At 51.2% G+C, this 26,801-nt stretch overlaps 2 protein-coding genes across 6 annotated transcripts in view; one reads left to right on the plus strand and one right to left on the minus strand.

Moving 5' to 3' along the window:
• LOC144499965 (interleukin-1 receptor type 2-like) overlaps positions 1–26,801 on the minus strand; it is a 1,647,203-nt gene that overhangs the window by 1,276,723 nt on the left and 343,679 nt on the right. The gene's annotated exons all lie outside the window — the stretch shown is intronic.
• Positions 1–26,801, plus strand: part of fhip1b (FHF complex subunit HOOK interacting protein 1B) — a 114,968-nt gene that overhangs the window by 33,002 nt on the left and 55,165 nt on the right. Inside the window, exons 1-3 of one of the 5 annotated variants that reach the window (XM_078222683.1) lie at positions 7,886–8,147; positions 16,354–16,784; positions 25,115–25,714. In XM_078222683.1, the coding sequence (XP_078078809.1) occupies positions 16,647–16,784; positions 25,115–25,714 (738 nt within the window). In that variant the 5' untranslated portion in view covers positions 7,886–8,147; positions 16,354–16,646. Of the gene's footprint in view, positions 1–7,885; positions 8,148–13,168; positions 13,503–15,045; positions 15,425–16,353; positions 16,785–25,114; positions 25,715–26,801 lie in introns of those variants that run through there. The other 4 variants (XM_078222678.1, XM_078222682.1, XM_078222680.1 and 1 more) reach the window with 4 other exon arrangements.

The following is a 26,801-nucleotide window of genomic DNA, read 5'->3' on the forward strand; positions in this document are numbered from 1 at the left end:
CAGCGGTGTGCCTCAGGGATCAGTGCTGGGTCCACTGTTTTTGTCATTTATATTAGTGATTTGGATGAGAATATAGCAGGCATGGTTAGTAAGTTTGCAGATGACACCAAGATTGGTGGCATAATGGACAGCAAAGAAGGTTATCTCAGATTGCAATGGGATCTTGATCAATTGGGCCAGTGGGCTGATGAATGGTAGGTGGAGTTTAATTCAGATAAATGCGAGGTGATGCATTTTGGTGGATTGAACCAAGGTAGGACTTATTCAGATGATGGTAGGGCGTTGGGGAGAGTTACAGAACAAAGAGATCTAGGGGTACATGTCAATATCTTTTCCCAGAGGTAGGGGAGTCTAAAACTAGGGGTTTTAGGTGAAGGGAAGAGATACAAAAGGTCCAGAGGGCCAATTCTTTCGTGCAGGGGGTGGTGAGTGTCTGGAACAAGCTGCCAGAGGTAGGAGTAAAGGCAGGTACAATTTTGTCTTTTAAAAAGCATTTGGACAGTTACATGGGTACGATGGGTATAGAGGGATATGGGCCAAATGTGGGCAATTGGGACTAGCTTAGCGGTTTAAAAAAAAGGGAGCTTGGACAAATTGGGCTGAAGGGCCTGTTTCCATGCTGTAAACCTCTATGACTCTATCGTTCGGGAACCAGAGAGCTAACGGTGAGGGAATGGGAAGAGAGGCCATTCCCTGGCTATGATTGGCTCGAGAGGAATGGAACCAGATGAAGGAATCCCATTGGAAGGGACAAGAGTGATGAGGTGTTAAAGGAAGGCTACTCAACAGCTGCAGAGAGGATGATAAGGAATTTCACATCGGATAAGAGCTGTGACTTTGATAAGGAGTGTTTCTGTTCTGCGACTGATTTGTGGGACAATTGAGCAGAGATATGGGAGGTGGCAACACATTCAGATTACAGAATTGTAAAATTTTCCATAGCAAAATGAGGTTAAAGATTGCATTTCTATGGCGCCTTTCATGGCCTCAGGATATCCCAAAGTATTAGTCACATACTTTTAAAATGCACTCATGTATTCACTGCAGGTGGATTCTCACAAGGGGCTGTGACATTGCATTTTGTATACATCAAGTGAACTGTGCAGGGCAGTGATCATGTGTTTGATGGGAACAGTGTAGAGGGAGCTTTAGAAGAAACATAGAAAAACTACAGCACAAAACAGGCCCTTCGGCCCCACAAGTTGTGCCGAACATATCCCTACCTTTTAGGCCTACCTATAACCCTCCATCCTATTAAGTCCCATGTACTCATCCAGGACTCTCTTAAAAGACCCTATTGAGTTTGCCTCCACCACCACTGACGGCAGCCGATTCCACTCGCCCACCACCCTCTGTGTGAAAAACTTCCCCCTAACATTTCCCCTGTACCTACCCCCCAGCACCTTAAACCTGTGTCCTCTCGTAGCAGCCATTTCCACCCTGGGAAAAAGCCTCTGAGAGTCCACCCGATCTACATCTTGTATACCTCTATTAGGTCTCCTCTCATCCTACGTCTCTCCAAGGAGAAAGACCGAGCTCCCTCGGCCTATCCTCATAAGGCATGCCACTCAATCCAGGCAACATCCTTGTAAATCTTTTCCACATCCTTCCTGTAATGAGGCGACCAGAACTGAGCACAGTACTCCAGGTGGGGTCTGACGAGGGTCTTATATAGCTGCATCATTATCCCCGGACTCCGAAACTCAGTCCCTCGATTGATAAAGGCCAGCACACCATACGCCTTCTTAACCACCTCCTCCACCTGCGGGGCCGATTTTAGAGTCCTATGGACCCAGACCCCAAGGTCCTTCTGATCCTCTACCATACTAAGAGTCTTTCCCTTAATATTGTACTCCTTCATCCCATTTGTCCTACCAAAATGGACCACTACGCATTTATCTGGGTTGAAGTCCATCTGCCACTTCTCCGCCCAGTCTTGCATCCTATCTATGTCCCTCTGTAACTTCTGACATCCCTCCAGACTATCCACAACCCACCAACCTTCGTGTCGTCGGCAAACTTACCAACCCATCTCTCCACTTCGTCATCCAGGTCATTTATGAAAATGACAAACAGCAAGGGTCCCAGGGTGGCACGGTAGCACAGTGGTTAGCACTGCTGCTTCACAGCTCCAGGGTCCCGGGTTCGATTCCCAGCTCGGGTCACTGTCTGTGTGGAGTTTGCACATTCTCCTCGTGTCTGCGTGGGTTTCCTCCGGGTGCTCCGGTTTACTCCCACAGTCCAAAGATGTGCGGGTTAGGTTGATTGGCCAGGTTAAAAAAAAAATTGCCCCTTAGAGTCCTGGGATGCACAGGTTAGAGGGATTAGTGGGTAAAATATGTGGGGGTAGGGCCTGGGTGGGATTGTGGTCGGTGCAGACCCGATGGGCTGAATGGCCTCCTTCTGCACTGTAGGGTTTCTATGATTTCTATGAACAGATCCCTGGGGCACACCACTGGTGACCGACCTCCATTTAGAAAAAGACCCATCTATACACACTCTCTGCCTCCTTTGGGCAAGCCAGTTCTGGATCCACAGGGCAGCAACCCCTTGGATCCCATGCCCTCTTTACTCTATATCTAGCCCCGTGTTGTACCTGTCCTGGGAGTGTTTGATGGGGACAGTGTGGAGGGAGCTTTACTCTGTATCTAACCCCGTGCTGTACCTGTGCTGGGAGTGTTTGATGGGGGCAGTGTAGAGGGAGCTTTACTCTGTATCTAACCCCGTGCTATACCTGTCCTGGGAGTGTTTGATGGGGACAGTGTAGAGGGAGCTTCATTCTGGATCTAACCTTGTGCTGTACCTGTCCTGCGAGTGTTTGATGGGGACAGTGTAGAGGGAGCCTTACTCTGTATCCAACGCTGTGCTGTACCTGTCCTGGGAGTATTTGATGGGGGCAGTGCGATACCTGTCCTGCAAGTGTTTGAAGGGGGCAGTGTAGAGAGAGCTTTACTCTGTATCTAACCCCGTGCTGTACCTGTCCTGGGAGTGTTTGATGGGGACAGTGTAGAGGGAGCTTTACTCTGTATCTAACCCCGTGCTGTACCTGTCCTGGGAGTGTTTGATACAGTAAGAAGTCTCACAACACCAGGTTAAAGTCCAACAGGTTTATTTGGTAGCAAAAGCCACGAGCTTTCGGAGCGCTGCCCCTTCATCAGGTGAGTGGGAGTTCTGTTCACAAACAGGGCATGTAAAGACACAAACTCAATTTACAGAATAATGGTTGGAATGCGAGTCTTTACAGCTAATCAAGTCTTAAAGGTACAGACAATGTGAGTGGAGAGAGTGTTAAGCACAGGTTAAAGAGATGTGTATTGTGTTCAGACAGGACAGTTAGTGAGATTTTGCAAGTCCAGGCAAGTCGTGGGGGTTACAGATAGTGTGACATGAACCCAAGATCCCGGTTGAGGCCGTCCTCATGTGTGCGGAACTTGGCTATCAGTCTCTGCTCAGTGACTCTGCGCTTTCGTGTGTCGTGAAGGCCGCCTTGGAGAACGCTTCCCCGAAGATCAGAGGCCGAATGCCCATGACCGCTGAAATGTTCCCCAACAGGAAGAGAACATTCTTGCCTGGTGACTGTCAAGCGGTGCTCATTCATCCGTTGTCGTAGCGTCTGCATGGTCTCCCCAATGTACCATGCCTCGGGACATCCTTTCCTGCAGCGTATCAGGTAGACAACGTTGGCCGGGTTGCAAGAGTATGTACCGTGTACCTGGTGGATGGTGTTCTCACGTGAGATGATGGCATCCGTGTCGATGATCCGGCACGTCTTGCAGAGGTTGCTGTGGCAGGGTTGTGTGGTGTCGTGGTCACTGTTCTCCTGAAGGCTGGGTAGTTTGCTGCGGACAATGGTCTGTTTGAGGTTGTGCGGTTGTTTGAAGGCAAGAAGTGGGGGTGTGGGGATGGCCTTGGCGAGATGTTCGTCTTCATCAATGACAGGTTGAAGGCTCTGGAGGAGATGTCGTAGCTTCTCCGCTCCGGGGAAGTACTGGACGATGAAGGGTACTCTGTCCACCGTGTCCCGTGTTTGTCTTCTGAGGAGGTCGGTGTGGTTTTTCGCTCTGGCGCGTCGGAACTGTCGATCGATGAGCCGAGTGCCATATCCTGTTCTTATGAGGGCATCTTGCAGCATCTGAAGGTGTCTGTTGTGATCCTCCTCATCCGAGCAGATCCTGTGTATACGGAGTGCTGTACCTGTCCTGGGAGCGTGTGATGGGGGACAGTGTAGAGAGAGCTTTACTCTGTATCTAACCCCGTGCTGTACCTGTCCTGGGAGTGTTTGATGGGGACAGTGTAGAGAGAGCTTTACTCTGTATCTAACCCCGTGCTGTACCTGTCCTGGGAGTGTTTGAAGGGGACAGTGTAGAGGGAACTTCACTCTGTATTTAACCGCATGCTGTACCTGTCCTGGGAGTGTTTGATGGTAAGAGTTTTAACAACAGCAGGTTAAAGTCCAAAAGGTTTATTTGGTAGCAAATGCCATTAGCTTTCAAAGCGCTGCTCCTTCATCAGATGGAGTGGATATCTGCTCTCAACCAGGGCATACAGAGACACAAAATCAAGTTACAGAATACTGATTAAAATGCGAATCTCTGCAGCTAACCAGGTCTTAAAGATACAGACAATGTGAGTGGAGGGAGCATTAAGCACAGGTTAAAGAGATGTGTATTGTCTCCAGACAGAACAGCCAGTGAGATTCTGCAAGTCCAGGAGGCAAGCTGTGGGGGTTACCGATAGTGTGACATAAACCCAAGATCCCGGTTTAGGCATGTTACATTGGGGAAACCATGCAGATGCTACGACAACGGATGAATGAACACCGCTTGACAATCACCAGGCAAGACTGTTCTCTTCCTGTGGGGGAGCACTTCAGCGGTCACGGGCATTCAGCCTCTGATCTTCGGGTAAGCGTTCTCCAAGGCGGCCTTCACAACACACGGCAGCGCAGAGTCGCTGAGCAGAAACTGATAACCAAGTTCCGCACACATGAGGACGGCCTAAACCAGGATGTTGGATTTATGTCACACTATCAGTAACCCCCACAGCTTGCCTCCTGGACTTGCAGAATCTCACTGGCTGTCCTGTCTGGAGACAATACACATCTCTTTAACCTGTGCTTAATGCTCCCTCCACTCACATTGTCTGTATCTTTAAGACCTGGTTGGCTGTAGAGATTTGCATTCTAATCAGTATTCTGTAACTTGATTTTGTGTCTATGTGCCCTGTTTGAGAGCAGATATCCACTTCATCTGACGAAGGAGCAGCGCTCCGAAAGCTAATGGCATTTGCTACCAAATAAACCTGTTGGACTTTAACCTGGTGTTGTTAAAACTCTTACTGTGTTTACCCCAGTCCAACACCGGCATCTCCACATCATGACTACCATCGACAGTGTTTGATGGGGACAGTGTAGAGGGAGCTTTACTCTGTATCTAACCCCGTGCTGTCGCTGTCCTGGGAGTGTTTGATGGGGGACAGTGTAGAGCGAGCTTTACTCTGTATCTAACCCCGTGCTGTCGCTGTCCTGGGAGTGTTTGATGGGGGACAGTGTAGAGGGAGCTTTACTCTGTATCTAACCCCGTGCTGTCGCTGTCCTGGGAGTGTTTGATGGGGGACAGTGTAGAGGGAGCTTTACTCTGTATCTAACCCCATGCTGTCGCTGTCCTGGGAGTGTTTGATGGGGGACAGTGTAGAGGGAGCTTTACTCTGTATCTAACCCCATGCTGTCGCTGTCCTGGGAGTGTTTGATGGGGGACAGTGTAGAGGGAGCTTTACTCTGTATCTAACCCCGTGCTGTACCTGTCCTGGGAGTGTTTGATGGGGGACAGTATAGAGGGAGCTTTACTCTGTATCTAACCCCATGCTGTCGCTGTCCTGGGAGTGTTTGATGGGGGACAGTGTAGAGGGAGCTTTACTCTGTATCTAACCCCATGCTGTACCTGTCCTGGGAGTGTTTGATGGGGGACAGTGTAGAGGGAGCTTTACTCTGTATCTAACCCCATGCTGTACCTGTCCTGGGAGTGTTTGATGGGGACAGTGTAGAGGGAGCTTTACTCTGTATCTAACCCCGTGCTGTACCTGTCCTGGGAGTGTTTGATGGGGGACAGTGTAGAGGGAGCTTTACTCTGTATCTAACCCCGTGCTGTACCTGTCCTGGGAGTGTTTGATGGGGACAGTGTAGAGGGAGCTTTACTCTGTATCTAACCCCGTGCTGTACCTGTCCTGGGAGTGTTTGATGGGGGACAGTGTAGAGGGAGCTTTACTCTGTATCTAACCCCGTGCTGTACCTGTCCTGGGAGTGTTTGATGGGGGACAGTGTAGAGGGAGCTTTACTCTGTATCTAACCCCGTGCTGTACCTGTCCTGGGAGTGTTTGATGGGGACAGTGTAGAGGGAGCTTTACTCTGTATCTAACCCCGTGCTGTCGCTGTCCTGGGAGTGTTTGATGGGGGACAGTGTAGAGGGAGCTTTACTCTGTATCTAACCCCGTGCTGTCGCTGTCCTGGGAGTGTTTGATGGGGGACAGTGTAGAGGGAGCTTTACTCTGTATCTAACCCCATGCTGTCGCTGTCCTGGGAGTGTTTGATGGGGGACAGTGTAGAGGGAGCTTTACTCTGTATCTAACCCCGTGCTGTACCTGTCCTGGGAGTGTTTGATGGGGACAGTGTAGAGGGAGCTTTACTCTGTATCTAACCCCGTGCTGTACCTGTCCTGGGAGTGTTTGATGGGGACAGTGTAGAGGGAGCTTTAGTCTGTATCTAACCCCGTGCTGTACCTGTCCTGGGAGTGTTTGATGGGGACAGTGTAGAGGGAGCTTTACTCTGTATCTAACCCCGTGCTGTACCTGTCCTGGGAGTGTTTGATGGGGACAGTGTAGAGGGAGCTTTACTCTGTATCTAACCCCGTGCTGTACCTGTCCTGGGAGTGTTTGATGGGGACAGTGTAGAGGGAGCTTTACTCTGTATCTAACCCTGTGCTGTACCTGTCCTGGGAGTGTTTGATGGGGACAGTGTAGAGGGAGCTTTACTCTGTATCTAACCCTGTGCTGTACCTGTCCTGGGAGTGTTTGATGGGGGACAGTGTAGAGGGAGCTTTACTCTGTATCTAACCCCGTGCTGTACCTGTCCTGGGAGTGTTTGATGGGGACAGTGTAGAGGGAGCTTTACTCTGTATCTAACCCCGTGCTGTACCTGTCCTGGGAGTGTTTGATGGGGACAGTGTAGAGGGAGCTTCACTCTGTATCTAACCCCGTGCTGTACCTGTCCTGGGAGTGTTTGATGGGGACAGTGTAGAGGGAGCTTCACTCTGTATCTAACCCCGTGCTGTACCTGTCCTGGGAGTGTTTGATGGGGACAGTGTAGAGGGAGCTTTACTCTGTATCTAACCCCGTGCTGTACCTGTCCTGGGAGTGTTTGATGGGGGACAGTGTAGAGGGAGCTTCACTCTGTATCTAACCCCGTGCTGTACCTGTCCTGGGAGTGTTTGATGGGGACAGTGTAGAGGGAGCTTTACTCTGTATCTAACCCCGTGCTGTACCTGTCCTGGGAGTGTTTGATGGGGACAGTGTAGAGGGAGCTTTACTCTGTATCTAACCCCGTGCTGTACCTGTCCTGGGAGTGTTTGATGGGGACAGTGTAGAGGGAGCTTTACTCTGTATCTAACCCCGTGCTGTACCTGTCCTGGGAGTGTTTGATGGGGACAGTGTAGAGGGAGCTTCACTCTGTATCTAACCCCGTGCTGTACCTGTCCTGGGAGTGTTTGATGGGGACAGTGTAGAGGGAGCTTCACTCTGTATCTAACCCCGTGCTGTACCTGTCCTGGGAGTGTTTGATGGGGACAGTGTAGAGGGAGCTTTACTCTGTATCTAACCCCGTGCTGTACCTGTCCTGGGAGTGTTTGGTGCTGGCACTTCAACCTTTAAGTAGACAGTGTCCCTCCCTTACCTCAGTGAGCAAAGTCTTGTGATCAGAGGGAGTGAACTTTTACACGGATCTATACGCTATCTGATGAAGGAAGTGCTGTAAATGGGCGACTTTTTGTCGGGTAATTGCAGAGCTGAGGCACATATGGAGCTTCCTGATTAATTACTGCAATCCGTAAAGAATTTGCTGAGGAACTGTGTTACCTGCGACTGGTCCTGTTTTGAAGGTCAGTACGTCTCTGTTCCGCACAGAGACTGAGCTGTGTTACAAGAAACAATATCCACACAGAATTCAGTGTAATACTCAGCAGGGCTGGAAATATCTGAATCAACAGGGCCGGATTGTTGGTTCAGGTGGAGACAGGGATCTGGTTCACTGAGTGACTGTGTATTCCCAGCGTTAGCGTGTCTTTCTCCAGCTCCATTTCTGGCGGTTTACTGTCAGATCTCAGTTCTCACAGTCACTTTCACTGACTCTTCCAGCTCCCTGCTTGTTTAATCTGTAACAAAATCTGTGTAACATTTGGAATGAAGCCCTTCGAGGCACCGGCTCATTTCCTCTGACCCTGGCCACAGTCCTTTACTGAGAATTTGTGGGTTATATCAGGACCAAAATGTGGCACCTTCCCAATTCCCTGGGAGCCAGCGAGGGCTGCTCCCTCCCAGCCTGCCCCTGCCTTAGCCCCTTAAATGGCCAGTTAACCATCTCTTCTCACCTCCGACTTCTCAGCTGCAGGTGAACGTGCAGCCTGGTAAAACCGTGCAGCTGCACATCTGGTAAAACCGTGCAGCTGCACATCTGGTAAAACCGTGCAGCTGCACATCTGGTAAAACCGTGCAGCTGCACATCTAGAGGACGGGGTCCCTCAATTTGCACAGACCTCTGCCTGATCGAGGGCTGGGGGGGACTTTGCTGCCAATCCCACCAAGAGCGGTGATTCCATACAGTGTTCCACTTGTTAGCACTGACAATATCCCTAACTCGCTCGCAATCTCAGAGCTCCCATGATAAACCCATTCTGCTCCTGCTCTCTCTCCCTCTCTCGCTCCTCACCCTCTCTTTCTCTCTCTCTCCCTCTCACTCTTTCTCCCCTCACCCTCTCTCTATTTCTCCCTCTCCCCTCTGTCTCTCTCCTCACTCTCTCTCTCTTCACCCTCTCTCTCTCTCACCTCACCCTCTATCCCTCTCCCTCTCTCTCTCTCTTTCTCTCTCTGTCTCCCTCTCTTCGTCTACTTTATCTTTTTGCATCTTTCCATCTGAATCATAGATCATAGAATCCTACAGTGCAGGAGGAGGCCATTCGGCCCATTGAGTCTGTACTGACCACAATCCCAACCCCTCTCCCCCACCCCCCCCCCCCCCCCCCCCCATCCCCGTAACCCCATGTATTTACCTTGCTAATCCCCTTGATATTAAGGGGCAATTTAGCATGGCCAATCAACCTAACCCGCACATCTTTGGAGTGTGGGCGGAAACCGGAGCACCCGGAGGAAACCCACGCAGACACGGGGAGAACGTGCAGACTCCACACAGACACTGACCCAAGCCGGGAGTCAAATCCTGGTCTCTGGCGCTGTGAGGCAGCAGTGCTAACCACTGTGCCACCGTGTCACCTGTCTCTTTGCCAATGACTCCAATTTAAAATTTTCATCTGTACAGATGTTTCCAGGAGCTTGCTCCTGTCCATCTGTGTAATCTCCTCCAGTGAAACACTCTGAAACAATTTCTGTGTGTCTGTCTAGACTTTTCATAATTTTCAAGCCCTCCATCAGGACCAACCCTCAACCTCCTCTTTTGAGGAAGAAGTGAGTCAGCCTGATCAGTCTCTCCTGATCAGTCTCTCCTGATCAGTCTCTCCTGAGAGGCGTGAATCCTCGCTTCTGTTATTATCTTTGTCAATCTATTTTGTGCCCTTTCCAGAGGTGACCTCTTTATTGTTCTAACCCAACTACATCAACTCACAAGTATGGAGAGAGGAGGCAGTGGTCCAGTGGTGCTGTCACTGGGCTAGTAATTCCAATATCCAGGGTAATACACTGGGGACCCGGGTTCGAATCCCACCACAGCAGGTAGTGAACAGTCACGTGTGGCCAGCTTCAGCTGTAGGCAGCAGAAACACAGGCAGGGGCCAAATGGCCTGTTCCTGTGCTATCGATTGAATGGAAATCTGAGTGACCCTGAGAACCTGTGCAGGTTCAGCAGTGCAAAGCATGGGGAAAGGCTGGGGTGCAGGATGGGATGGATCCCACTCTATATTTGAAATCAAAACTCTGCTTGAAACCATGGTACTTCCTTCACACAGGGTAGTCCAGTATCCACCTGCTGATGTGTCCAATTGTCACCCTGTTACCACCAGGATCTTCCCGCTGTGACCAAACTAAACCCCATCATTATACCCCATCCCTTACCCTGCCACAGAGCCCCTGCTCAGACCCACAAATACAAAGCACCAATGGAGTTGCATGAACAAAAAACAGCACAGCACAGGAACAGGCCCTTTGGCCCTCTAAGCCTGTGTCGATAACGCTGTCCTATCTAGACCAACCACCTGTATCCCTCTCTTCCCCGTCTGTTCATAGAATCATAGAAACCCTACAGTGCAGAAAGAGGCCATTCGGCCCATCGAGTCTGCACCGACCACAATCCCACCCAGGCCCTACCCCCATATCCCTACATATTTTACCCGCTAATCCCTCTAACCTACGCATCTCAGGACACTAAGGGGCAATTTTTAGCACAGCCAATCCACCTAACCCGCACATCGTTGGACTGTGGGAGGAAACCGGAGCACCCGGAGGAAACCCACGCAGACACGAGGAGAATGTGCAAACTCCACACAGACAGTGACCGGAGCCGGGAATCGAACCCAGGTCCCTGGAGCTGTGAAGCAGCAGTGCTAACCACTGTGCCGCCCATGTGTCTACCAAGATAAGTCTTAAATGTGGCTAACGTAACTGCCTCAACCACCTCACTTGGCAGTGCATTCCAGGCCCCCACCACCCTCTGTGTAAAAAACTTCCCCCGCACATCTCCACTGAACCTTTCCCCCCTTATCTTGAACTTGTGCCCCCTTGGAATTGTAATTTCTGCCCTGGGAAAAAGCTTCCAACTTTTCACCTTATCGATACCCCTCATAATTTTTCTAAACTTCTATCAGGTTGCCCCTCAGCTTCCGTCTTTCCAGGGAGAACAATCCCAGTTTACTCAATCTCTCCTCATAGCTAATACCCTCCATACCAGGCAACATCCTGGTAAATCTTTTCTGTACTCTCTCCAAAGCCTCTATATGAAGTTTGTGTTGTGTCATTGCCTGGAATTCCAAACTGCTCTGCCCGATATTCTGGCTGAGATTTCCTGCTGTTTCCCTCAGAGAGGTTCCCAGACCGGACTGCAAGGAATGCCGGCATTCCATGTCCCTTCCTTTCAGTCTGGAGAAGTAACTGGTGCTGCACACCCACACAGGTCCCCAGGGCAGCTTGGCGTCATCACACCAATTGGACTATTCCTATCCTCACTCAGCAACCTTTCATCTGTGCATTAAACAGTAACGCTTACGGGTGAGTAACGCATAAGGGTGAGTGACCCTTAATCAAAATAAACTGTAACTCTGCCAAGGCACGACCCATGGATCACCACAAAGAGTCAGTGTGTGGGGGACCCGTACCCCAGTGAGAGTCAGTGTGTGTGGGACCCGTACCCCAGGGAGAGTCAGTGTGTGTGGGACCCGTACCCCAGGGAGAGTCAGTGTGTGTGGAACCCGTACCCCAGTGAGAGTCAGTGTGTGTGGGACCCGTACCCCAGTGAGAGACAGTGTGTGTGGAACCCGTACCCCAGTGAGAGTCAGTGTGTGTGGAACCCATACCCCAGTGAGAGTCAGTGTGTGTGGGACCCGTACCCCAGTGAGAGTCAGTGTGTGTGGAACCCGTACCCCAGTGAGAGTCAGTGTGTGTGGAACCCGTACCCCAGTGAGAGTCAGTGTGTGTGGGACCCGTACCCCAGTGAGAGTCAGTGTGCGTGGGACCCATACCCCAGTGAGAGTCAGTGTGTGTGGAACCCGTACCCCAGTGAGAGTCAGTGTGTGTGGGACCCGTACCCCAGTGAGAGTCAGTGTGTGTGGGACCCGTACCCCAGTGAGAGTCAGTGTGCGTGGGACCCGTACCCCAGTGAGAGTCAGTGTGCGTGGGACCCATACCCCAGTGAGAGTCAGTGTGTGTGGAACCCGTACCCCAGTGAGAGTCAGTGTGTGTGGGACCCATACCCCAGTGAGAGTCAGTGTGTGTGGGACCCATACCCCAGTGAGAGTCAGTGTGTATGGAACCCATACCCCAGTGAGAGTCAGTGTGTGGGGAACCCGTACCCCAGTGAGAGTCAGTGTGTGTGGGACCCATACCCCAGTGAGAGTCAGTGTGTGTGGAACCCGTACCCCAGTGAGAGTCAGTGTGTGTGGAACCCGTACCCCAGTGAGAGTCAGTGTGTGTGGGACCCGTACCCCAGTGAGAGTCAGTGTGTGTGGGACCCGTACCCCAGTGAGAGTCAGTGTGTGTGGGACCCATACCCCAGTGAGAGTCAGTGTGTGTGGGACCCATACCCCAGTGAGAGTCAGTGTGTGTGGGACCCATACCCCAGTGAGAGTCAGTGTGTGTGGAACCCGTACCCCAGTGAGAGTCAGTGTGTGTGGGACCTGTACCCCAGTGAGAGTCAGTGTGTGTGGAACCCGTACCCCAGTGAGAGTCAGTGTGTGGGACCCATACCCCAGTGAGAGTCAGTGTGTGTGAGACCTGTACCCCAGTGAGAGTCAGTGTGTGTGGAACCCGTACCCCAGTGAGAGTCAGTGTGTGTGGGACCCATACCCCAGTGAGAGTCAGTGTGTGTGGAACCCGTACCCCAGTGAGAGTCAGTGTGTGTGGGACCCGTACCCCAGTGAGAGTCAGTGTGTGTGGAACCCGTACCCCAGTGAGAGTCAGTGTGTGTGGAACCCGTACCCCAGTGAGAGCCAGTGTGTTATGTGTGGAGTCCAAAGCCAATATAGGACAGCCAGTCCGAAACCTAATGAAAAATTGAGGAGGGAATATTCTTTGCCTGGAGAGTGGTGGAACTTGCTGTTGGAGCTGTTTCGGTGTATTTCAGGGGATGCAGGATAAACATTTTGAGATTGGAAAGCAGATGTATTTGTGGACAGGTTAACGGAGTGTGTACAGTGCGCTGCACTGCTTTCAACTGAACGGGTTGTTTCTGTGATGTAGAAACTGTCATCGCAAAATGGCATTCAAAGATCTACCCCCCCGATTGACTCTGTTCCGGAATTCCTGACAAGAAACGTATGATTTATCCTGCCTGCCCTTCACCGTAAGAGAGTGTGTGATTTGGAAGGATCTGAGTGAGAAATTACCGAGTGTAACACATCGAGACACACCCTGAATGGCAGCAAATTCAACCACTCTCTCAGGTAGGAGCCGCCAAGGGCTTTCACAGAGCTGCTGCCCACTGGAGGGGCTGTGCTGGCACAATGGGGAATTATTTAGAGTCCAGGTTGGGCTGAGTGAGTGAGTGCGGAATGCCGGAGCTCCCAGAGCCGGAGAAGGTGAGAGAACCGCGGCGTAATGTCAGGAGGGAGAGGGGGTCCGGGGGAGAGGGGGTCCGGGGGAGAGGGGGTCCGGGGGAGGGGGAGAGGGGGTCCGGGGGAGGGGGAGAGGGGGTCCGGGGGAGGGGGAGAGGGGGTCGCTGCAGCTCGGGCTGAGCAATGCGGTGTGCGGGTAAATGCAGCGCCTGCTCCCAGCTCGGACTGCCTGCCCGTCCCTGCTCCCTCTCCCGGGCTCTCCCTGCTCCCTCTCCCGGGCTCTCCCTGCTCCCTCTCCCGGGCTCTCCCTGCTCCCTCTCCCGGGCTCTCCCTGCTCCCTCTCCCGGGCTCTCCCTGCTCCCTCTCCCGGGCTCTCCCTGCTCCCTCTCCCGGGCTCTCCCTGCTCCCTCTCCCGGGCTGCTGAGCCCTCCAGCAGCTGCAGCCGGTTCTCTGTGTCTCTCTAATGGTTCACAGCAGCAGAGGGTGCATTGTGTGCGGTGGGCCCGCAGCTCACTGCTTCCTGTCAGGGTGACATTCGACTGCTTCAGTGAAACAACACCTCAGCACTGCCTGGGGCCTAGCTCACCCAGAGTGTGACTGTGTGTGTCAGTCTGTGTGACTGTGTGTGTCAGTCTGTGTGACTGTGTGTCAGTCTGTGTGACTGTGTGTCAGTGAGTCAGTCTGTGTGACTGTGTGTGTCAGTCTGTGTGTGTCAGTGAGTGAGTCTGTGTGTGTGTCTGTATGTATGCACCTGTGTGTGTGTCCGTTTGTGTGAGTCTATGTGTCTACAGTATATACAGCGGGTCCTGGGGAGTGTGTGAGTATTTACAGGGTGTCCTGGAGTGTGTGTCACTTCCCGGGACCCCCTGTAAAGCAGGGAAGTCATGTTGGAGTTGTATTCAATTTTGCTGAGGCCACAGCTGGAGCACTGTGTGCAGTTCTGGTCGCCACATTATCGGAAGGATGTGATTGTACTGGAGGGGGTGCCGAAGAGATTCACTTTGTTTTGATTTGATTTATTGTCACATGTATTAACATACAGTGAAAAGTATTGTTTCTTGCACGCTATACAAATAAAGCATACCATTCATAGAGAAGGAAAGGAGAGAGTGCAGAATGTAGTGTTACAGCCATAGTTAGGGTGTAGAGAAAGATTACCTTAATGCAAGGTAAGTCCATTCAAAAGTCTGACAGCAGCAGGGAAGAAGCTGTTCTTGAGTCGGTTGGTACGTGACCTCAGACTTTTGTATCTTTTTCCCGAAGGAAGAAGGTGGAAGAGAGAATGTCCGGGGTGCGTGGGGGTCCTTAATTATGCTGGCTGTTTTGCCGAGGCAGCAGGAAGTGTAGACAGAGTCAGTGGATGGGAGGCTGGTTTGCGTGATGGATTGGGCTACATTCACGACCTTCTGTAGGTCCTTGCGTCTTGGGCAGAGCAGGAGCCATACCAAGCTGTGATACAACCAGAACGAATGCTTTCTATGGTGCATCTGTAAAAGTTGGTGAGAAGTTATGAAGAGAGGTTGCATAGGCTTGGGTTGTTTTCGTTGGAGCAGAGAAGACTGAGGGGCGACCTGATCGAGGTGTACAAGATTATGAGAGACATGGACAGAGTGGATAAGGAGCAGCTGTTCCCCTTAGTTGAAGGGTCAGTCACAAAGGGACATAGGTTCAAGGTGAAGGGCAAGAGGTTTAGGGGGAATGTGAGGAAAATGTTTTTTACCCAGAGGGTGGTGACGGTCTGGAATGCGCTGCCTGGGAGGGTGGTGGAGGCGAGTTGCCTCCCATCCTTTAAAAAGTACCTGGATCAGCACTTGGCGCGTCATAACATTCAGGGCTATGGGCCAAGTGCTGGCAGATGGGATTAGGTGGGAGTTCAGGTGTTTCTAATGTGTCGGTGCAGACTCGATGGGGCAAAGGGCCTCTTCTGTGCTGTATGATTCTATGTGGTCAATATTTACAGGATATCCCTGGGGAAATGTGTCAGTATTTACAGGGGGGTCCCGGGGGGGGGAGTGTGTCTGTATTTATAGGGGATCCCCAGGGAGTGGGGCGGCACGGTAGCACAGTGGTTAGCACTGCTGCTTCACAGCTCCAGGGTCCCGGGTTCGATTCCCGGCTCGGGTCACTGTCTGTGTGGAGTTTGCACATTCTCCTCGTGTCTGCGTGGGTTTCCTCCGGGTGCTCCGGTTTCCTCCCACAGTCCAAAGATGTGTGGGTTAGGTTGATTGGCCAGGTTAAAAATTGCCCCTTAGAATCCTAAAATGCATGGGTTAGAGGGATTAGCAGGTAAATGTGTGGGGGTGGGTCCTGGGTGGGATTGTGGTTGGTGCGGACTCGATGGGCTGAATGGCCTCCTTCTGCACTGTAGGGTTTCTATGATTCTATGATGAGTGTGTCAGTATTTACAGGGGGTTCCCGGGGGGTGTGTCAGTATTTACAGGGGGTTCCCGGGGAGTGTGTCAGTGTTTACAGGGGGTCCCCGGGGAGTGTATCAGTATTTACAGGGAGGTGGGGTCAGCGGGAAAGTGTCAGTATTTACAGGGAGGTGGGGTCAGCAGGGAGTGTGTCAGTATTTACAGGGGGTCCCCGGGGAGTGTGTCAGTATTTACAGGGAGGTGGGGTCAGCGGGAAAGTGTCAGTATTTACAGGGAGGTGGGGTCAGCAGGGAGTGTGTCAGTATTTATTTCCCATTTACTGGGTTTGGACTGATTTGGAGTGTCAGTGCATGGATCAGGAGGTTAATGCCAGCTGATTTTTACATATATCCACTGAGGGGAGTAGAGGGTAGAGCAGTTGTACAAATGCGGAGGGATTTGTCTGCTCACAGAATGTCTGTGAGCTGGCGAATTAACGGTTTCCTTTCTGTTTATTACAGTAAAGCTCTCCGACTGAGTGCCATGGAGCTGAAACGCCTGCAGACAGGATGATCCTGGCTGCACACAGAAAACTGACAGTGTGGACACACACTTCCCTCTGAGAGTTGTTGCCCCTTTGCATCGCTCTTCCTCACCCCCTTATCCTTCCCCTCCCCTTGCCCAGCCACCCTCTTCCACCCTTCCTGCCCACTCCACACCCATCCCACCCTCACCCTGACCTCTCCCATCCCCACCCCGACCTCTCCCACCCCCATCCCAACCTCTCCCACTCGGCACCCAAACTCCGGAGTGTATGGAGAGGATGAGCTGGCTGAGTAAGCTGAACCCTCGAGGAGCTGGAAGCCGGGCCACCCGGGCTGCGAGCCCCCAGTCCCCAGTCAGAGCCGACCCTGAGACCTGCTTCATGGTGTTTAAAAATCACTGGACACAGGTAAGAAAAGCGCTGTGCCCAATGGGGGCGTGTTCCAGGTGACCCCCACTCAGCCTGTGTGGCCGCATTATGATTGCTGCTCGCTTAGTCACCAAGTCCTGAAGTGAGATTTGAACCTGGAGCCACTGTGTCTCAGAGGTAGGGACCACAAGACCTTTCGTAACACCCAGGCAGGAAAGTTACAGATTACACTGGATACAGAAAATGCTGGAAATCCTCAGCCGGTCACGGAGCGTCTGTGGAGGGAAACAGAGTGAATGCTTCAGACTCACTCGCTTGATCCCGGGTCTGGGGAATTTTCTTTTGAGGAGAGATTGAGTAGGCTGGGCCTGTACTCACTGGAGTTTAGGGGAATGAGAGGTGACCTTATTGAGACATATCGGATTCTCAGGGGGTTGGACAGGGTAAATGCTGAGAGGTTGTTTCCCTGTGTGGGAGAGTCTAGGACCAGAGCGCATAATCTCAGAGTAAGGGAGTCGCCCATTTCAGACAGATGAGGAGGAATTTCTTCTCTCAGAGGGTAGTGAATCTGTGGGATTCTTTACCACAAAGGGCTATCGAGGCTGGGTTGTCCAGTATGTCTGTCTCAGCCTTGAACAGAGTTTTAATCAGGAAGGGAATCGAGGGTTATGGGGATAAGGCAGGAAAGTGGAGTTGAGGATGATCAGATCAGTCATGATCTCATTGAATGGCCGAGCAGACTCGATGAGCCGAATGCCTACCTCTGCTCCTATACCTTATGGTGCAGGTCGAGCTGACCTTTCCTCAGAACCCTGTTGCAGATTGTACAAGATGTGGAGATGCCGGCGTTGGACTGGGGTAAACACAGTCAGAGTTTTAACAACATCAGGTTAAAGTCCAACAGGTTTATTTGGTAGCAAATGCCATTAGCTTTCGGAGCGCTGCTCCTTCGTCAGATGGAGTGGAAATCTGCTCTCAAACAGGGCACAGAGACACAAAATCAAGTTTTGATCTTTCTGAACTGAACTGTGTTCCGAAGTCTGTTCTGTGAAATGGTATTCTCCAGCCCATTGACATGCTGTGACTCAGTGCTCATTGAGTAATCACAGACAGCAGAGCCTAACCACAGCTCATTTGGGTAATGAGAATGGCACGCTGATGCAGGACTGCTATCTGGATAGATGTGTACATGAAAAGATAATGTGCAGTGTAGGGAGTTTGCACACCTCTAACCTTCGCAATTCCTCTGATGGGCTTCAGAACACAACACAAGAAACAGAAGCAGGACTGAGCCATTCGGCCCATCCAGGCCTGTCCCGCCCTTCAGTACAATCCCGGCTGATCGATGCCGGCTTTGCTCCTTTCCTGTGCCATTTCCCCATCACCCTATTCCTCAATCTATCAAATAATTATCCACCTCCACTTTAAATACTTCTAATGATCCAGCCTCCAACACCCTTTTGGAGCAGAGAATTCCAGAGATTCACCACCCTCTGCCAGAAGAAATTTTAGGAATGAAATCTGCCATTCCGAGCTGGCTAGGCGGTTCCACAGCAATGTGGTTGACTTTTAAGTGTCATCAAGGACAATTAGGGATGGGCAACAAATGCTGGACTTCCTATGAATGAAAAGAAACTCTCTACCCAACCTATTCTATGGTATCAGGCACAGTATGGACCAGTTTAATCTCCTACACTGCATGCACACTTACAATCGACTCACTCATTTCCTGAGGAAAGCTTCTTATAAATATCTCACTTCCCCTGTGCGCTGTCCATAGCCCCGTCAATTTCTCATTTTCAAATATCCCTTTTGAAATTTTAATGTTGAATGTTAAGCAGTGCGTTCCAGGTGGTCATTACACACTGCAGTCAAAATAGATTCATCTCCCTCTGGTCCTTTCCTCGATTCTCTTCAATCTGTGTCCCTCTGGTTACCCACCCTCCTGCCACTGGAAACGGCTGCTCCTTATTTACTCCTCACGATTATTAACATCCCTGTTAAATCTTCCTTTAACCCTCTCTGCTCCAAGGAGAACAATCCCAGCCTCTCCAAGTCTCTGCTAGTTGGCAGAAGTCCCTCATCTCTGCTCGCTTTCCAGTAAATACATTCAGCACCTTGATCTCTTTCCTCTTGAGATCTGCCCAGAATTGGACACATTATTTACTGAATGTGAGAAACTAGTAGAGTCATAGAGTCAGACGTTTACAGCATGGAAACAGGCCCTTCGGCCCAGCTTGTCCACGCCGCCCCTTTTTTTTAAAAACCTCTAAACTACCAATTGCCCGCATTTGACCCATATCCCTCTATACCCATCGTACCCATATAACTATCTAAACACTTTAGAACATAGAACATAGGCTACATCACAAACAGGCCCTTCGGCCCACAAGTTGCGCCGAACATGTCCCTACCTACTAGGCTTACCTATAACCCTCTATCTTACTAACTTCCATGAACTTATCCAAAAGTCTCTTAAAAGACCCTATCGAATCTGCCTCCACCACCACTACCGGCAGCCAATTCCACGCACCCACCACCCTCTGAGTGAAAAACTTACCCCTAACATCTCCTCTGTACCTACTCCCCAGCACCCTAAACCTATGACCTCTTGTGGCAACCATTTCAGCCCTGGGTAAAAGCCTCTGACAATCCACTCTATCAATACCTCTCAACATCTTGTACACCTCTATCAGGTCACCTCTCATCCTTCGCCTCTCCAAGGAGAAAAGACCTAGCTCTCTCAACCTATCCTCATAAGGCATGCCACCTAATCCAGGCAACATCCTTGTAAATCTCCTCTGCACCCTTTCTATGGCTTCCACATCCTTTCTGTAATGAGGCGACCAGAACTGGGCACAGTACTCCAGGTGGGGTCTGACCAGGGTCCTATACAGCTGCAGCATTATCTCCCGATTTCTAAACTCAATTCCTCTATTGATGAAGGCCAGTACTCCATACGCCTTCTTAACCACAGCCTCCACCTGCGACACTGCTTTGAGCGTCCTATGAACCCGGACCCCAAGATCCTTCTGTTCTTCCACACTGCCAAGCGTCTTACCCTTAATATTATATTCTTTCATCCTATTCGACCTGCCAAAATAAACCACCACACACTTATCTGGGTTGAAGCCCATCTGCCACTTCTCCGCCCAGTCTTGCATCTTATCTATGTCTCGTTGCAACTGCTGACATCCCTCTACAATATCCAAAATCCCACCAACCTTTGTGTCACCAGCAAACTTGCCAACCCATCCTTCCACTTCCTCATCCAGGTCATTTATAAAAATCACAAAGAGCAAGGGTCCCAGAACAGATCCCTGGGGCACTCCAGTGGTGACCGACCTCCATGCTGAAAAAGACCCATCTACAACCACTCTTTGCCTTCTGTGGGCAAGCCAGTTCTGAATCCACAAAGCAATGTCCCCTTGTATCCCATGCCCCTTCACTTTCTCAATGAGCCTTGCATGGGGCACCTTATCAAACGCCTTGCTGAAATCCATATAAACTACATCTACCGCTCTTCCCTCGTCTATGTGTCTAGTAACATCTTCAAAAAATTCAATTAGGCTTGTAAGGCATGATCTGCCTTGGACAAAGCCGTGCTGGCTATTTCTGATCATACTATTCCTCTCCAGACGTTCATAAATCCTGCCTCTCAGGATCTTCTCCATCAACCTACCAACCACTGAGGTTAGACTCACTGGTCTATAATTTCCTGGGCTATCTCTTCTCCCTTTCTTGAATAACAGAACCACATCCGCAATCCTCCAATCCTCCGGAACCTCTCCTGTCTCCATTGATGACGCAAAGATCATCGCCAGAGGCTCAGCAATCTCTTCCCTCGCCTCCCACAGTAACCTGGGGTACATCCCATCTGGTCCCGGCGATTTATCTAACTTGATGCTTTTCAAAAGCTCCAACACATCCTCTTTCCTAATGTCCACATGCTCAATCTTCTCAGTCCACTGCAAGTCTGCACTGCAACTACCAAGATCCTTTTCCACTGTGAATACTGAAGCAAAGTATTCATTGAGTACCTCTGCTATTTCTACCGATTCTATACAGACTTTCCCACCATCACATTTGATAAGTCCAACTCCTTCACATCTTATCCTCTTGCTCTTAACATACTTGTAGAATGCCTTGGGGTTTTCCTTTATCGTGTCTGCCAAGGCCTTCTCATGACCCCTTCTTGCTCTTCTAATTTCCCTCTTAAGTTCCTTCCTACTAGTCGTATACTCTTCTAGATTTCTAACATTACCTCACTCCCTGAACCTTTTGGAGGCTTTTCTTTTCTTCTTGACTAAATTCGTTACAGCTTTCGTGCACCATGGTTCCTGTGACCTACCAGAACTCCCCTGTCTCATTGGAACGTTGCTGTGTAGAGCTCTAGACAAATTTTCCTTGAAAATTTGCCACATTTCTTCTGTACATTTCCCTGAGAAAACCCCCTTCCAATTTATGCCTCTAATTTCCTGCCTAATAGCCTTATGATTGCCCTTACTCCAAATACACACTTTCCTAGCTTTGACTGATCCTATCTCTCTCCAATGCTAATGTAAAGGAGACAGAGTTATGATCACTATCCCCAAAATGCTCTCCCACTGAGAGATCTGACACCTGCCCAGGTTCATTCCCTAATACCAAATCAAGTACAGCCTCTCCTCTTGTAGGCTTATCCACATACTGTGTCAGGAAGCCCTCCTGAACACACCTAACAAACTCCTCCCCATCTAAACCCCTTACCCTAGGGATATTCCAGTCGATATTTGGGAAATTAAAATCTCCCATCACGACCGCTCTGTTATTATCACATCTAGAAGTCTCACAACACCAGGTTAAAGTCCAACAGGTTTATTTGGTAACAAATACCATAAGCTTTCGGAGCACTGCCCCTTCGTCAGATGGAGTGGAAATGTGCTCTCAAACAGTGCAAACAGACAAAATCAAGTTGCAGAATACTGATTAGAATGCGAATCCTATAACCAGCCAGGTCTTAAAGGTACAGACAATGTGGGTGGAGGGAACATTAAACACAGGTTAAAGAGATGTGTATTGTCTCCAGACAGAACAGCTAGAAGGGGCAGTGCTCCGAAAGCTTACGGTATTTGCTACCAAATAAACCTGTTGGACTTTAACCTGGTGTTGTGAGACTTCTTACTGTGTTCACCCCAGTCCAACGCCAGCATCTCCACATCATTATCACATCTCTCCAGGATTATGAGGAGAGGCTGAGGAGATTGGGTTTGTACTCGGAGTTTAGAAGGATGAGGGGGGATCTTATGGAGACTTATAAGATAATGCGGGGGCTGGATAGGGTGGAGGCGGAGAGATTCTTTCCACTTAGTAAAGAAGTTAAAACTAGAGGACACAGCCTCAAAATAAAGGGGGGTCGGTTTAAGACAGAGTTGAGGAGGAACGTCTTCTCCCAGAGGGTGGTGAATCTCTGGAATTCTCTGCCCGCTGAGGTGGTGGAGGCTACCTCGCTGAATATGTTTAAAGCGCGGATGGATGAATTCCTGATCGGTAAGGGAATTAAGGGTTATGGGGATCAGGCGGGTAAGTGGTACTGATCCACGTCAGATCAGCCATGATCTTATTGAATGGCGGGGCAGGCTCGAGGGGCTAGATGGCCTACTCCTGCTCCTATTTCTTATGTTCTTATCTGCTTCCCAATCTGCTCCTCCACATCCCTGCTACTATTGGGAGGCCTATAGAAAACACCAAGTAAAGTTTTTGACCCCTTTTTAAAAGACAAAATTGTACCCGCCTCTTCTACTACCTCTGGCAGCTTGTTCCAGACACTCACCAACCTCTGTGTGAAAAAATTGCCCCTCTGGACACTTTTGCATCTCTCCCCTCTCACCTTAAACTTATGCCCTCTAGTTTTAGACTCCTCTACCTCTGGGAAAAGATATTGACTATCTAGCTGATCTGTGCCCCTCATTATTTTATAGACCTCTATAAGATCACCCCTCAGCCTCCTACGCTCCAGAGAAAAAAGTCCCAGTCTATCCAGCCTCTCCTTATAACTCAAACCATCAAGTCCCGGTAGCATCCTCGTAAATCTTTTCTGCACTCTTCCTAGTTTAATAATATCCTTTCTATAATAGGGTGACCAGAACTGTACACAGTATTCCAAGTGTGGCCTTACCAATGTCTTGTACAACTTCAACAAGACGTCCCAACTCCTGTATTCAGTGTTCTGACCAATAAAACCAAGCATGCCGAATTAATTAGGGAGTTGATCATAGAATCCCGACAGTGCAGAAGCAGGCCCTTCAGCCTATCAGGTCTGCACTTAACCACTTTTTTTGTCTTGCACACCTCAGGAAACTAAGGGGTATTTTAGCATGGCCAATCAACCTAACCCGCACATCTTTGGACTGTGGGAGGAAACCCACGCAGACATGGGGAGAGAGAGATATCGGGATCCATGTAGTGAAAACACTAAGGCCGCGATTCTTGCGTTGGCTGATTCGCGGGGTTGGTGCGAATGTTCGCATCCCGCTGGCGTCTCCCAGCACCGGATTTCCGGCAGTGTCTGCTCCGCACTGGAAATCGGTGGGGAGGTGCAAAGATTATTTAAATGGTCATTTGCATATAATTTAAATGTGCTTAGCGGGCCCGCGACTGAAGTCTCCCCCCCCCCCCCCGCCCCCCCCCCCACCTCCCCCCGTCAGAATATTTCACTCCAGTGAGAATTACACTAGGTCCCCACTCTCAGGGAGCGAGTGGCCTGACCCTTCTGGGGTGAAGGGGGGCAAGCAGGGCCCCCCAGAGGGTCAGGTGCTGGCGAGGGGTGCCCCTGGGCATGGGCACCCTGGCAGTGCCAGCCTGTGCCCCGCATTGCCCAAGGAGCATGCAGGGGCTTATGGGGTGGGGCCTGATGGGACGAGGCCTAGGGGGTGATCGGTGGGGATGGGGGGGTCCCACTGCCGCTCTGCATAGGGACCGGTGCGGGAAGGAAGGAGGGCAGCTGGGGAGGAGGGGTGGGCAATTGGTGGGTTGAGCTGAAGATCAGGGTGGGTCTGGAGGGGGTTTTTGGGGCTGGGCGAATGGTTGAAGGGGACAGCGATTGGGCCGTTTGGGACAGAGAACAGGCGTTGGGGGGGAGGGCAGGGGGGGGTCGCGCGGCTGGCCAGTGATCGGGAGGCCAGCAGTGCAGGGCCACTGCGTATGCGCCGATCTCGGCGCTGACAGGTCTTGGCGCCGACAGCTCGCGGTGTATGCGCAGTGGCCCACTCAGCACGCTGGTTTCAACCTCCCGTGTGGGGGATAGGCCAAGCCCGCTGAAATCTACTGATATCCACGCTGGTGGCCTCTGTAGTGCACAGAGTGTGGGGGATTCTTCTCTGAACTCCCACTGAAAACACCAGTGTGAATTACTCCAGTTTTCACCCAAATTCAACACTTAGGGCCTGATTTTACCATCAGGTTGTGCCCGTTTTTGGGTGTGAAATCTTGGTAAAGTTGGGCGTGAGGCGAGTAGCACAATCCTCCCCCGCCTCTGCTCCGGATCCCCCTTTACCAAGGGCCAAAAATGGCCGCCATCGGGAGCGCACCTGAAACGGGCACGACGTCAATTTAAATGCATTTGCATACATTTAAATTGACATCATGGGCTGGATGCCCAACTTCACCGGCACTTCCCCCTTTACCACCGCATTCACCCGTCCAGAATCAGCACGAAACAGACATGCTCGGCAAAGGTCCGATTCAGGCGCTCCAGCTTCCAAAGAGGTAAGTTCCGAGCGTCCAATGGCTCTCTGTGGCAGATTGGTGGCGGTGGCTGGGGGGGTGGTAGGGAGCCATGATCGGTCTGGGTAGCAGGGAGGTGGGGGGATAAGGGGATCAGTAATGTTTTGGGGGTGGGGCAATGTCTGTGGGGGCCAGGGGGAGGCATTACCTGGCCCGGGAGTGATGTGGCAGGGGAGCGTTTCTCTATTTATTTTTGTGCGTGTGCGGTTGGAGGCTCTGATTGGAGCTGTGGGTTTTGGGCACGATATGTCCCGCCCACAGCTTCTGCAGCACGATTCGGAATCGCTGATATTTTTTCAGGCAGAGTGGGTATGGGGGCACCTGAGAACGGGTCTAAAAGTCGGATCTGAAACACTTTCAGATTCAAGTCCGTCAAGCACTCAAAATCAAAATGGTAAAATAGGGCCCTGAGAATATTTTTGGGAGAATTCTGCCCAGAAGTTTCTGGATAAGTGTAAAATAATGAAAGGGTTAATGGAACATTATTCTTTATTGTTGGGCAAAGGTTCCAGAACCACGAAGGACGGATTGACTGGGGGAGTCGGCTCAGAGGGCTGAATGGCCTCCTCCTGTTCTAGCAGTGATTGTATTGGGTTGTGTTGCAGGTGAGTCGGATTCTGGAACGGCAGGACTCTCGGACAGTGGATGAAGTGAGCGCAGTCCGTAATTACACCGATCAAATGCTGTACTTGTTGGCAGAGGAGCGTCCCCAGGAGGACACGGGAATGGGTCCCATCCTGGAGCTGGTGATTGTGGAGGGAATCCTGGACAGATTGCTGAGCTGGAACCTGCGCGGGCAATTCAACGATGACAAGAGAATTGAGCAGCTGAAGCTGTATGAGCTGCTGGTCAGTCAGTCCCATCAGCCCCTGCTGCGTCACAAGCCCATCCTCAGCCCGTTGATGAGGTTGCTGAGTCTCTGCGCTGAGCCTCACTCCCCCGTGGTGGAAAATAACCTGGTGTTGCTCCTCAATCAGATCTGTGTGTCACTGGCCAAGGAGCCGACTATCCTGGAACTCTTCTTCCACACTCAGACCAAGCAGGGCCCTGCCAACCTCCTCATCTTCTCCATTCTCATTCCCTTTATCCATCGCGATGGTCTGATTGGACAGCAAGCGCGAGACGCACTGCTCCTCATCATGGCCATTTCAGCAGAGAATGACACCGTGGGGAGGTACATCGCGGAGAACTCCTACTTCTGCCCAGTAAGTGCACACCTGTGGAGCGGGGTGTTAAGGAGGGGGTCACTGTTCTCTGGCTGACGCTCACGATTCTTCCCCTGTTCCCTACCCCAGGAGCTGCAGATTCCTCACTCTGCCCGGCAACTGCCGAGGCCGCGGCCTCTACAACGTCCAATTCTTCTCATATAGGGAGCCGGGGACGGGGGGTCTTGCAGCCCACCCTTGCTCCAACCCAGCCCGATCCTGCCCCAGCCCCTGCCCTGCCCCGGCTTTACCCAGTCTACAACCATTAACTGGACAGTTATCCCGGCTGATGTCTCTTTCACCCCAGGGACACAGAGACCAGTAGTAAAGTAGCACTGAGCTGGAAGGCAGCCAGGGACCATGGCCTCTCCGACCTTTATGTCCTGTGTTGGGGAGGGTGCCACAGGTGAACTAGATTTAATTAAGTGTTGAGCCCAGAGCCTTGCTGCACTGTGCAGTCTTCAGTGTGTGTCAGAGTTAACTGGGGGTCCCGGGGAAAGTGTCAGTATTTACAGGGGATCCCCGAGGAGTGTGTCAGTATTTACAGTGAGTCCCTGGGGAGTGTGTCAGTATTTACAGGGGGGTCCTGGGGTGTCAGTATTTACAGGGGATCCTCGGGGAGTCTCAGTGTTAACAGGGGGGTCCCTGGGGAGTGTGTCAGTATTTACAAGGGGTCCCGGGGAGTGTGTCAGTATTTACAGGGGGTCCTCGGGGGGAGAGTGTCAGTATTTACAGGGGGTCCCAGAGAGTGTGTCAGTATTTACAGGGGGTCCCCGGGGGGAGTGTGTCAGTATTTACAGGGGGTCCCCGGGGAGTGTGTCAGTATTTACAGGAGGTCCCCGGGCAGTGTGTCAGTATTTACATGGGTTCCCGGGGTGTGTCAGTGTTTACAGGGGGTCCCCGGGGGGAGTGTGTCAGTATTTACAGGGGGTCCCCGGGAAGTGTGTCAGTATTTACAGGGGGTCCCCGGGAAGTGTGTCAGTATTTACAGGGGGTCCCGGGGAGTGTGTCAGTATTTACAGGAGGTCCCCGGGGGTGTCTGTCAGTATTTACAGGGATTCCCGGGGGTGTGTGTCAGTATTTACAG

This window comes from Mustelus asterias, chromosome 10 (genome assembly GCF_964213995.1).
Source record: "Mustelus asterias chromosome 10, sMusAst1.hap1.1, whole genome shotgun sequence".
Taxonomy (NCBI): domain Eukaryota; kingdom Metazoa; phylum Chordata; class Chondrichthyes; order Carcharhiniformes; family Triakidae; genus Mustelus; species Mustelus asterias.